The 13,551-nt window shown below is 40.3% G+C and overlaps 1 protein-coding gene across 1 annotated transcript; it reads right to left on the bottom strand.

Annotated features, from left to right (window-relative positions):
- Positions 1 to 12,167: 12,167 nt before the first annotated feature.
- Positions 12,168 to 13,120, bottom strand: LOC138929473 (uncharacterized). Its single transcript, XM_070288913.1, has 2 exons — positions 12,539 to 13,120; positions 12,168 to 12,380 (listed from the first exon to the last, which is right to left on the bottom strand). Exons 1-2 carry the CDS (start codon positions 12,790 to 12,792, stop codon positions 12,278 to 12,280), a joined length of 357 nt encoding a protein of 118 aa, XP_070145014.1. The 5' UTR covers positions 12,793 to 13,120; the 3' UTR covers positions 12,168 to 12,277.
- Between the last annotated feature and the right edge of the window lie 431 nt (positions 13,121 to 13,551).

Genomic DNA, 13,551 nt, shown 5'->3' with positions numbered 1-13,551 from the left:
TTTTTAGTTTTGGGAGGCTATCAACATTAGATATTATGGTGTACAAATCATTAAAATATGCACAGAGGACTCTAAAGGGTTCATGCAATTCAAAGGATGTTTTGTAGCGGGGCAAAACTAATGGTAGAAAGGATCTAGTGTTTCTTATTGGTCCGTGAAAATATAGCTGACCGAGCAAGTCAGTACTTTCCACGTCACCACGGATTAAGTTGTATAAGAATGTAATACCTAGCATGGTTCTACGATTAGATAAAGAGGGTAAGTTAATTAGTAAGAGTCTACTAGAGTAAGACGGTAACCTCTGGTTTGCATCCCAGTTTAAACCGCGTAAAGCGAAAAGTAAGAAGTTCTTTTGAACCGATTCTATGCGTTTACTGTGGACGCCATACTGAGGGCTCCAAACGCAGGATCCGTATTCTAAGATAGGACGAATAAGTGAAATATTTAAAGATTTTGTAACATAGGGGTCATTGAATTCCTTCGACCACCGTTTAATGAAACCAAGCACAGCCCTGGATTTATTCATCATGCACGAAATATGATCGATAAAGTCGAGTTTAGGATCCAGACGGACACCTAAATCATCAACAATATAAATTTTTTCCACAGAGCAGCAATTTAGCGTATAAGTTGTAGGCTTAGGAACGACACGGCAGAATGTCATTAGCTTGCATTTAGAGCCATTCAAGTTTAATAAGTTCACGCGGCACCAAGTTTGAAAATTGTTAAGATCTGTCTGTAAGTCTGATTGGCAAGTAGCATCGTCATCAGCGTACATAAGTACTCTGGAGTTGGTCAAAACTTCGGGCAGATCGTTGATAAATAATGTAAACAATAGGGGACCCAAGTGACTGCCTTGCGGGACGCCAGATGTAACCCTAAGAACATTAGGTTAGGTTAGGTTAGACCGGACGGCCCTCGAGGGGCCCACACATAGGCCAATATGGCCCATAGCTATCCGGGGAAACTCCTGGATGGACCTAGAGACTATTTATGCGGGTTTCGAGATCCTTGAATATCAAGGTGTTTTTCGCAAAGGCAAGGAGTTCGCCTGGCTTTCTCCTGGAGGCATCTTCTAGTGATGCCAGAACTGGAGAGCCTAGGTATCTCATTCTTGCCCTCGTTAGGGCCGGACATTTGCAAATGAGATGCTCCAAGTTTCGATTGCCTCCGATTCATCACATTTCCGGCATTTGGCGTTGTCGGTAATATCCAGCTTGACTGCATGTGCAGCAGACAGGCAGTGACCTGTAAGAATACCCACTAACATTCTGCAGTCCCTCCGCGGAAGATGCAACACGTAGTGGGTAAGTTTCTCGTTGTCTTCTTTGCACATGATTTTTGATATTCTGCAGGTTGCGGAATTACTCCCCCACCTGCTTTTTGCGCTTGCGTCAGCCCGTCTCTCTAGCTCGCTTTGGAGTGTTCTTAGGGAGATAGGGACGTTTTCTGTTCTTTCACTCGTCAGTCCAACGCCTTCCTTTGCAAGTTCGTCCGCGGTTTCGTTACCGTCTATGCCTTGGTGGCTGGGAACCCAGTAGATCCTGTAGTATGCACATATATTGAGTACCCACTATACTTAGCGGGTACACACTGTAACACTAAGTTGCAATGTTTATATCATAAACATCAAGTGGACGAAATATGAACTACCCACTTATGTATATATCGGCCGCTCACAAAGAATGCAAGTGTCAGCATAAATGCTACACGAGCGGACCACATGTATGTATGTGCATATACCTCCGCGCTCAGTCCAAAAGAGCATAGCTATGTATTTAAGAATATTTAAGAATATATATACATGACTCTCTGCTGCCGCTGTTGGCAGCGCAGCTAAGGGACTTAGACTTCCCTAGCTTTAAATCCATATTGATTAAGACACACATGAATGAGAGTTCGGAACGACAACAATGGTTGCTCCGACCAAAACTAATCTAAAATAAAATAAAATAATGAACAACAAAAACCTACAATACAACTGACTACTTATTTCTGGAGACACATTGATGGTCATATTACATGGCGACCGTGACAGAGAAGAACCTCAAGAGACCGCAACTCTAAAATGGAAAGCCAATAAATTAACATAAACCAAGCAAACAAGCAGCCAAAACCACCGTGTGCACTAAAATCTACAGATGAAAACCGATGCTGGAAAACGGATCAAGAGGCAAAACGCAGTGAGTAGTGTGTGATGTGCGGAAGAAGAAGTGGTGTGGTAAAAATATTAAAGGCCAGAAAGGCCGAACTACTGAAGCTATTGAATAGCGGAAGTAATGTGAATTGGACCCACTCGGTAAAAATACATGCCGAAGTGGAACATATAAAAAATATATTGAATGAAAAAAAGAACAAACCATCAAACCACTGAGACAACCACATCCACCTACACTGTGATTAAAAACAATGCAAAAATTAATCTGAAACAACCCCCTCCAGAAGAAGCTGAATTTCCACGATTTAAAAAGGAATGCCCAAAGGACTGCCCGGGACCTCTGGAGAGCCCGTTTTGCATATCATCATGTATGAAGCCTGTGCGATGACCAGCACCGGCACCGCCTGAGCCCATAGGCCCAGGACAGCTGCAGCAGAAACTGCGAGTGTGAGGGGCAGGCCGCCTCTTACACCTTCGAGGGAGCGTCAGCGAAGCCGGACTGGCGACGACCAGCTGACGCAGAGGACGTCACTGGAACCTGTGGAATCCTGCACAATATTTTTAAAAACATTTTGCACTGCGTTGCATATTTTTTTTAAATTGCACTACGATGCATATTTTTTTTATACATATAAAAAACAATTGTAAAATTGAGCGACATTAAAGTTGCCCGATAGCGTGTGGCCTGGCGGCTATACAACCAATAGGCAGGGAAAAATGTAAATTTTTTTTATGAAAAGAAAAGAAAATTAAACAAAATCTTGAAATTTACAAATTCTCTAATATTTTCTATGAGCCATTGGCAAATAAGTTCAAAGCCAAAATCCACGCCATATGTTAATGGCATAAAATTGGAAGAAGATTTTACAAATTTTAAAAACAAAGCTAAACAAAACATAGCCACTATGGGATTGATAGAAACAAAGTCAGTGGACTCCACTGCAAATGTAATTAATAAAATCGAATCACACACAGTGATACCAATTTGACAAATATTTTATTAGCAGTTATTGTTATCATAATGAGTGCTTACATTCTGTACAAGGCTTATATTTTCCATAATAAATGCATTTCAAAAAGAGCCATAAACAGGAGTCAGGCTAATGACCTGGACAAAATATAAAAAGCACAAACAATAATTGAAAATAAAATTCGAAATATTATTATGTATACCATTGAGGAAATGTATAAAGAACTATATTAAAAATTACTTATCATATATCCTTGGAAATAAAATAAAATAAATAAATAAAACAAACACAATTCGAAAACAATCAATAGGAAACCATCAGCAAAATGGCTAGCAGCAACGCTGACATTAGACGTACTGACATGAGTCAGGAAATGCAGGAAAGCGCCATTGAATGCGCAAAACAAGCCATTGGTGCATTCGAAACTGAATCGCAGATTGCCAAATATATAAAAAACGAATTCGATGCAAAATTTAGACCCAACTGGCATTGCGTTGTCGGCAGGGATTTCGGATCATCTGTGTCCCACGATCCAGATCATCTTATATATTTCTATTTAAATCAGTTAGCGATTTTATTGTATAGTTCGTAGAGACAGCAATTCCGTTTGTGTAGGTTCGAGAATAAAATTCGAGTAATGTTCTGAACAAAATTCCATTAAATAATGGAATGGGGTGAACTTTATAAAGAACTGAACAACATAAAAACTGATTTTGACAGATCATACAAGTCATTATCAAGGACCCGGCTGGCACAGCAAAATACTGTGAATAAGCATGCTGAAATATTAGTAGACCGCTTTAACGCAGCGCGTATATTAATATATGACCAGAGAGACCGGCTAGACAAAGCCAATTGGTCTCGAGTATCTAAGTTCTTACTAAAATTACGAGAGAACTTAATATACATAAAACAAAGGTATAACTTGGCCATTTCAGTGCCAACTATATTAAACACACCATTGGCAGTAGAAACTGAAGACGAGCCAGCACCATCAGATTCACCAGCTCTTGAGCCGGATGAAATAAGTGACCCAGCTACTGCAGATACCGAAATAGAGGAAAAAGATATAAACAACCTCACGGTACCTGCAGTCCGTATTCAATCTGAACCATCAGATCAGGATCTAACAGACTCTACCGATAACGACAGCATTGTAGAAACAAAACCTAACACAATGGCTGACGAAACGATTGCCCAACGGGCATACATTAAAGAAATTTCGAGTGCCATACCCGAATTCAACGACCAAAAATTACATCTACAACGATTTGTAACGGCCTTGAAGTTAGTTAACCTAACAAAGGGAACATTCGAACACATAGCTGTAGAAGTGATTAAATCCAAAATTGTTGGATCAACACTATACAGAGTTCAAGATGAAACGACCATACTTGCGATAATCAAGAAGTTGCAAGACACCATAGTCGGCGAAACGTCCGATGTAATAAAGGCCAAAATGGCCAAGACTATACAGAAAGGCAAAACTGCCGAAAAATTTACCTCTGACATTGACAATTTACGGAAGCTCCTCGAAGCTTCGTATATCGATGAAGGCCTCTCAGCCGAACACGCTGATAAATTCAGCACAAAGGAAGCCATCTCCACAATGGTCAAAAATTGTGAGCATGGCCGACTTAAGACAATATTGGAAGCTGGCAACTTCACGACAATGAATGAAGCCGTCACCAAGTACATACAATGTAGTACCGAAATGACGGGTAATGCCAACGCCATATTGTACACACAGAGAGGTAACAACTATCGCGGTAATAATTACAGAAATAATTATCGCGGTAGGGGTAATAGCCGAGGTAACTACCGAAATAATGGCTATTACCAGAATAACCAAAATAACGGTTATAACCGCAGCTATAATAATAATAACAATAATTATTATAGAGGAAACAACCGTGGCGGAAACAACCGCAGCGGAAATAACAGCGGATCGAACCGAAATAATCAAAACAATGTCCGAGTAGCCCAAGGCACATCGGAAAACTCGCAAACCCCTTTAAATATTCAAAATTAGACGAAGCTAGAATTCACACAGTTAATCTCAGCCAAAATGTATTTGTTCCATTTTTCAATGTGGCTACTGGGAAACACCTAACCTTTTTAATAGATACGGGTGCAGACATTTCAATTTTAAAAGAAACTTCGGATAACTTCCAAAACATTCAATACGATTACATAATAGATATAAAAGGCATAAGTCAAGAAATAACCAAATCTCAAGGTTTAGTTTCAATTGAGATACAAACAACTAAATACATAATTCCACACGATTTTCATATCGTAGATTCACACTTCCCTATTCCATGCGATGGAATATTAGGAATTTATTATTTTTACTTTATTAAAAAATACAACTGTCAATTAGACTTCAAGCCATCGGAAGACTGGCTTATAATTAGACCCAATAATTTGAAATTCCCAATTAATGTACCAATAACTTACAGTTCTGGCAACAATTCAATACTTCTGCCAGCAAGATCCCAAGTTATTCGGAAAATTGAACTTAATTCAGAAGAAGACAGTGTATTAATTTCAAATCAGGAAATTCAGCATGGTATTTACGTTGCGAATACCATAGCAACATCCCAAAATGCCTTCATAAGATTAATTAATACAACAAATACAAACCAAATAGTAAGTACAGATAATCTAACATGTGAACCACTTTCGAACTACGTTGTAGTCAACACAAATCCAGACAATAGAGAAAAATCTGTACCATCGCAACTTTCAAAAAACTTCCCTCCACAATTCAAGTCACAGCTTTCCAGCTTATGCACTCAGTATAGTGATATATTCGGATTGGAAACCGAATCAATAACAACGAACAATTTTTATAAACAAAAACTGAGATTAAAAGATGATGAGCCAGTCTATATAAAGAACTATCGAAGCCCTCATAGTCAGGTTGATGAAATTCAAAAGCAAGTCGGAAAATTAATCTCCGACGGGATTGTCGAACCATCTGTTTCTGAATATAATAGCCCTCTGTTACTTGTTCCTAAGAAATCATCCCCAGGGTCCAATTTAAAGAAATGGCGATTGGTAATTGACTATCGTCAGATTAATAAAAAATTACTATCTGATAAATTCCCATTACCTAGAATTGATATTATTTTGGATCAACTAGGTCGAGCTAAATACTTTTCATGCCTTGACTTAATGTCAGGATTCCATCAAATTGAACTAGAAAAAGGTTCAAGAGATATAACGTCTTTTTCAACGAGCAATGGCTCATATCGCTTCACGCGATTACCTTTCGGATTGAAAATAGCTCCAAATTCGTTTCAGAGAATGATGACTATTGCATTCTCTGGATTAGAACCTTCTCAAGCATTCCTTTATATGGATGACTTAATAGTAATAGTTCCGAAAAACATATGCTTAAGAACTTAACAGATGTTTTTGAGAAATGCAGGAAATACAACCTAAAGTTACATCCAGAAAAATGTTCATTTTTTATGCATGAAGTGACTTTTCTAGGTCATAAATGCACAGATAAAGGAATACTTCCAGATGACAAGAAAAATGACGTCATCAAGAATTACCCAGTCCCGCACGACGCGGACAGTGCTAGACGTTTCGTCACGTTCTGTAACTATTACAGACGTTTTATAAAAAATTTCGCCGACTATTCACGGCACATAACGAGATTATGTAAAAAGAATGTTTCTTTTAAATGGACAGATGATTGTGAAGATGCATTTCAGTATCTAAAAACAAAACTTATGGAACCTACCTTGTTACAATATCCAGATTTCACAAAAGAATTTTGCATAATAACAGATGCAAGTAAGCAAGCATGTGGAGCGGTTTTAACTCAAAACCATGATGGACTCCAACTTCCCATTGCATACGCATCAAGAGCATTCACTAAAGGTGAAAGTAACAAGTGTACTACTGAGCAGGAATTATCTGCAATTCATTGGGCAATATTACATTTTCGACCGTATATTTATGGAAAACATTTCGTAATTAAAACGGATCACAGACCCCTTACATATTTATTTTCAATGACTAATCCAAGCTCTAAACTTACACGTATGAGGCTCGAACTAGAAGAATACGACTTTACAGTCGAGTATTTAAAGGGAAAAGACAATTATGTAGCTGATGCGTTATCGAGGATAACCATCAAGGAATTACAGAATATCACTGGATCTATACATAAAGTCACTACTAGAAATCAAAGTAGACAGAAGTCCTGCGCAGGAAATCAACAAACAGAATTGCCTAGGCAATCTGAAAAAAAAGCTTCCAAGCCCAACGTATATGAAGTCATTAATAATGACGAAGTACGTAAAGTAGTGACCTTGCATGTAAATAATAACATGTGTTTATTCAAACACGGAAAGAAAATTACAGCAAGTTATGATGTTAGCGATTTGTATACTAATGGAACCTTTGACCTAGGTCAATTCTTCCAAAGGCTTGAAAAGCAGGCCGGTATTAACAAAATCAGCAAACTCAAGGTGGCACCGTGGGAAAATATCTTTGAACTAGTTTCAATTGATAATTTTAAGATAATGGGCAATAAAATATTGAAATTATTGAGAGTAGCGCTACTCAACCCGGTGACCAAAATAAACAATACAAAAGAACAAGAAGCTATACTGTCTACATTCCATGATGATCCAATCCAAGGAGGTCACACAGGCATTACAAAAACCTTGGCCAAGGTCCAGAGACACTACTACTGGAAAAATATTTCCAAAGACATAAAAGAGTACATAAGGAAATGTCCAAAATGCCAAAAGTCCAAAACGACTAGAAATACCAAGACCCCGTTAACAATAACAGAAACTCCGCAAAGAGCTTTCGATAGGGTAATTGTGGATACAATAGGTCCACTACCAAAATCTAATAATGGAAATGAAGACGCAGTAACATTAATATGCGATTTGACTAAGTATTTGGTAGCAATACCCATAGATAATAAAAGTGCAAACACAGTAGCGAAAGCTATATTCGAAAATTTTATTCTCAAGTACGGTCCAATGAAGACGTTCATTACGGACATGGGAACGGAATATAAAAATTCGATAATTGAAGACTTATGTAAATACTTAAATATCAAAAACATAACTTCTACTGCACACCATCACCAGACCGTCGGAACAGTGGAACGAAGCCACAGAACACTTAACGAGTTCATACGCTCATATATCTCGGTCGATAAAACAGATTGGGATACATGGCTACAATACTTCGTATATTGTTTCAATACAACTCCCTCTATGGCACATGATTATTGTCCATATGAGTTAGTTGTTGGTAAATCTTCAAATTTGCCAAAACACTTTAATAGCATAGATAGAATAGACCCATTATATAATATAGAAGACTATGCTAAGGAATCTAAATTTAGATTGGAGCAGGCTTACAAGAGAGCTAGAATAATGCTAGACACTAATAAACAAAAACATAGGTACGACAAAAATAGTTTAGACTTTGAATTAAAAATAGGAGACCAGGTTTTATTAAAAAATGAAACTGGTCATAAGTTAGACTTTAAATATACAGGTCCGTATAAGGTAGAATCAATAGGAGTTAACGATAACATAACCATAACAAATATTAGAAATAAAACACAAGTAGTTCACAAGGATAGATTAAAACCATTTATTTCATAACCAATTTAGTTCTTTTTATATTTCACGTATGGCATAAATACTATTAAAATCATAACACATAAGATAACCAAAAAAAAAAAATTAAAAAAAAAAAATTTTACAAAAAAAAAAAAAGAGAAAAATATACAAAAAATTAAAAAAAAAATTTTATATATACATATATATAACTATAAAATAACTTCACTATATTACGTTATTTTCAAAAGGAGGGAGATGTAGTATGCACATATATTGAGTACCCACTATACTTAGCGGGTACACACTGTAACACTAAGTTGCAATGTTTATATCATAAACATCAAGTGGACGAAATATGAACTACCCACTTATGTATATATCGGCCGCTCACAAAGAATGCAAGTGTCAGCATAAATGCTACACGAGCGGACCACATGTATGTATGTGCATATACCTCCGCGCTCAGTCCAAAAGAGCATAGCTATGTATTTAAGAATATTTAAGAATATATATACATGACTCTCTGCTGCCGCTGTTGGCAGCGCAGCTAAGGGACTTAGACTTCCCTAGCTTTAAATCCATATTGATTAAGACACACATGAATGAGAGTTCGGAGCGACAACAATGGTTGCTCCGACCAAAACTAATCTAAAATAAAATAAAATAATGAACAACAAAAACCTACAATACAACTGGCTACTTATTTCTGGAGACACATTGATGGTCATATTACAATCCTCACTGACTTAGTCGTGCTTAGGCTATCTAGTGACTCCCTGCTTGCCAGTACATTTTTGGAACTGACCGCTGATGATTGCATGGATCTTATCGCCGCTTGACTGTCTACGAACAAATTGACCGCCTCATGTGGACGGTTTATGCTCTGCGCAAGCTCTGCTGCTTTCCTGATGGCGAATACTTCCGCCTGGAATATACTGCAGTAGCTTGGTAGCTTGTACGACAGCCTCATTTCAGGGTCTGAACAGTATATGCTCCAACTTCTCCTTCCATCTTGGAGCCGTCGGTGTATATAATGAGGTGTTGAGCAGAGTCCTGGCCTGACTTCCAGTTATTTTTTTCCTTGAATACTGTTGTGTTTACATCCGGGCACGTTCTGGGTATCATGTAGTCAGATGTACTGCTCATGTGTCGACCAATTGAACTGTGCCCGAAACCTTGTAGAGACCCGTTTCCTGATGCAACCAGACGTTGTGCCGCCTTTCCTGCTGTCAGTTGCGCTTGGATATCTAGGGGATATATACCGATTATGGTTTCGAGTGCTTTGGTGGGGGTTGACCTCAGCGCCCCTGATATGCAGAGCAGTGCCTGCCGCTGGGTTCTCTCCATAAGCTTATTATACGTTTTCTTCTCCGTGGCTTGCCACCACACTAAGAATCCATACAGCAGAGTAGGACGCACCACCGATATGTAGACCCAATGAATTAGAGCGGGTGAGAGGCCCCATGTGCTGCTAAGCATCTTCTTGGATGCATATAGCGCTATGGTGGCCTTGTTTATCCTCTCTAATACATTTGCTCTCCACGTCAGCTTGCTGTCAAGTACAATGCCGAGGTGTTTGACTTGTGTTTTCGGGGTCAGCCTGGTGTTGTTAATTTTCGGGGGGATCCATTGCGGCACTTTGTATCTCTTGGTGAAGAGAATAAGGTCCGTCTTATCCGCATTGATATTGTGTCCTACCTTCTCCGCCCACTCACATATCTCCCTGAGCGTTGTTTCCATGATCGAGCTGAGGGTCGATGGACAGACTCCCGAAATAATTATGCTTATGTCATCCGCATAAGCTGTTATCTTTGGTGCTTTCCTCTCGAATCTCTTGATTAGGTCGTCTACCACCAGATTCCATAGGAGGGGCGACAGAACCCCACCTTGCGGCGTGCCTCTGTGCGCTCCTCTCACCATGGAAGCGGTGCCCCAATCTGATTGTACCCGCCGGCAACTTAGAAGATTTTTATCCACAAGTTGATAGCGGGGGACGAGTTGGTCGCTTCTAGGCGACCATTAGAGAACATTAGAGAGTTTATTTTTAAAATGGACCTTTTGCGAGCTGCCATTTAGATAACATGAGATCCAATTAAGAAGATCAATCGGAAATCCCATTAAATCGAGTTTCCGAACAGGAAGAGAATGGTTAACAGAGTCAAATGCATTACTGAAATCAGTATAGATTATATCTGTCTGAAAGTTATTTCGGTAGCCTTTTATAATAAAGGAAGTAAGCTCCAAAAGATTGGTTGTAATTGATCTTCGCCTAATAAAACCATGTTGACATAGAGAAATAATTGACCTACACAGGTGCTGCAGATGAGGAGTAATAACATTTTCGAACAGTTTAGGGATGGCCGACAATTTAGAGATTCCTCTGTAATTGTTGGCCTCCAATTTGCTACCTTTTTTGTGGAGAGGAATAACGAATGATTCCTTCCAAATAAGGGGAAAGTGGGAGGTTTCTAAGGATAAGGTAGACAATTTGAGAAGGGGATTGCACAGGGCTTCGGCACAATTCCTAAGTACACAGCCTGGTATTCCGTCGGGACCTGGTAAAAAAACTGGCTTAACACGATGAAGATCTAAAAGAAGAGAGCTTTCGTTTAGGGTAGGACTGGAGATTTGGTTCGATTTGGGAATGATGTAAGAATAAGCCTGATTTGGGTCTATTAAGTTGGAGTAAGTGGTTTGAAAAAACTGAGCAAAAAGATCGGCTATTGCCTGATCATTATCTACTGTTGTATTATCAAAAGAGAGCGAAGAAGGTAATGGGTTTACGTTTAGATTTAACAAAATTATAAAACTGCTTTAGGTCCTCAGAAAACTGGGACCTGCAACGAGTCAAATAATTATTGTAGCACTGCGCGTTATGTACGGTAAAAGTAGATCGAGCTGATAAATATTTAGATAGGACAGTTGGAGAACCAGTACGTTGATATTTAGCATACAGATTTGATTTTCTATTTTTGGGGCGGGTCAACGAAAGTAGGATGATAGGGATCTTCGGGTTGCGTCAGCTAAACTAAGTCTTGCCGGATCAGAGACAAACCAAAGATCAAGCAAGCGCTCTAAGGAATTTCGAACATGGTTGACTTGGGACAGCGAAATGTCAAAAAAGCCAGCAACAAAATCATGATGTGTTGTGGTAAGAATTGTATTAGTAGAATTATCAAGAGACCAAATAGCTCCTGGGATGTTAAAATCACCAAGAACTACAAAATGGTCCCTGTATAGTTGTGTCCCCTTGTATGTATGTAACTAACAAGAGGTCATTGTAGGAGGGGTTCCCAGGCAAGAGCAAACAAAGGTCGGGATAATTTCCAACGTTATAATTATTATTATTCACTGCCTTACTTTAAACGATATGTATATGTATGTACAGATGGGTGTGTATTCGCAATAGATAAGACGTCAGACCGGCGTCGTGCGTTCAGCGGCGTTTGCAAAATCAGACTGACTTTTCCCCTCTCTTCCATTTTCTTCTTCCCGCATCGTATGCACTGTCCGGAGACGAGCGAGCGATCGGCTGACCGTCACTCTCCCGCACAGTGGGACACGCAGCAAAACTGGCCGCCCGCCACTGCTAGACCTCTCCGCGTGTCCAGTCCATTCTTGGAGTAGTAGGCGGGGCAGAATCTAGAATGGAGAAACGAGACAAGTGTACGCAAGAAATAATTCATTATGATTGAGGTGTACATGAGAGCGCTTAAGAACGGATTGGCAGTGTACACAGCTTCGATACTGATCGTTTTAATTGGCCTTGTTTGGTTTTAAGCGTTACCACACGGACTTACGCATCCGTCCCTGGGTGTAACTCGACGACCCGTCCTAACAGCCATTGTGACGGCGGAAATCGGTCATCCTTGATGATGACAAAGTCGTTCAGCTGCAAACCTTCAGCCTCATGACACCACTTCGGTCTCTGCTGCAGATGAGCTAGCCAGTTTCGACTCCAAGCCTTCCAGAAATGACGGATCATTAACTGCTGGCTAAGAAACTGCTCTGCGAAGGACTTGGACTGCAGTCTATACTCCGGAGGCGCCAACATGAAGTCTCCAATTCGAAAATGAGCCGGCGTGAGCACCTCTAGATCGTCAGCATCGGCTGTGAGAGGGCACAGCGGGCGCGAGGCATGCTTCTATGCGTATGAGCACCGTAGATAACTCCTCATAGGTAAGCCGTCGATCGGCAATGACCCTCTTAAGGTAATGCTTCACCGACTTCACATTGGCCTCCCACAGCCCGCCAAAGTTGGGCGATTGAGGTGGATTAAAATGCCAAGTGGCACGCTGCGCAGCGAGCTTTGGGCTATGAGCTTCTCGTAATCCTCCTGCAGCCTTCCGAATAATGCCTTCATTAGATTATCCGCGCCGATATAGTTTGTTCCGCTGTCACTGTATAAATGTTGAACCATCCCTCGTCGCCCGGTGAACCGGTCAAGAGCCAGTAAGAAATGCTCCGTGGTGAGACCCGTCACCGCCTCCAAGTGTACAGCCTTCGTCGCAAGACAAATAAAAACGGCGATGTATCCCTTGTAGAAGCTTGTTCCTCTCAAGCGCGCTGCCTTCAGCTCTATAGCGCCTGTGTAGTCAACTCCCGTCGCCAGGAACGGTCGGTTAAGGGGGTTGACCCTGTGTAGCGGCAGGTCTCCCATGAGCTGAGTCGAGGTGGTTGGCCGGGTGCGAAAGCACCTCACGCACTTCTGTAGCACCCTTCGAACTGCTTGTCTCCCTGTCAGTATCCAGAACCGCTGGCGAGCGTGGAACAAGGTCAGCTGCGCACCTCCGCGCAGAGTCAAAGCATGCCA

The sequence above is a fragment of the Drosophila kikkawai genome, unplaced genomic scaffold (genome assembly GCF_030179895.1).
Source record: "Drosophila kikkawai strain 14028-0561.14 unplaced genomic scaffold, DkikHiC1v2 scaffold_212, whole genome shotgun sequence".
Classification (NCBI taxonomy): domain Eukaryota; kingdom Metazoa; phylum Arthropoda; class Insecta; order Diptera; family Drosophilidae; genus Drosophila; species Drosophila kikkawai.
Note: the sequence above shows the minus strand (reverse complement) of the source record. Positions and strands in the feature narration are given on the sequence as shown.

Bases quoted from the DNA above. Each gene is read 5' to 3' on its own strand.
- LOC138929473 (XM_070288913.1), bottom strand. From the start codon at position 12,792: ATGTTGGCGCCTCCGGAGTATAGACTGCAGTCCAAGTCCTTCGCAGAG. The intron at 12,381-12,538 runs GTAAGTCCGTGT...TCTCCATTCTAG, and splicing joins TTACACCCAGGGACGGATGC to ATTCTGCCCCGCCTACTACT.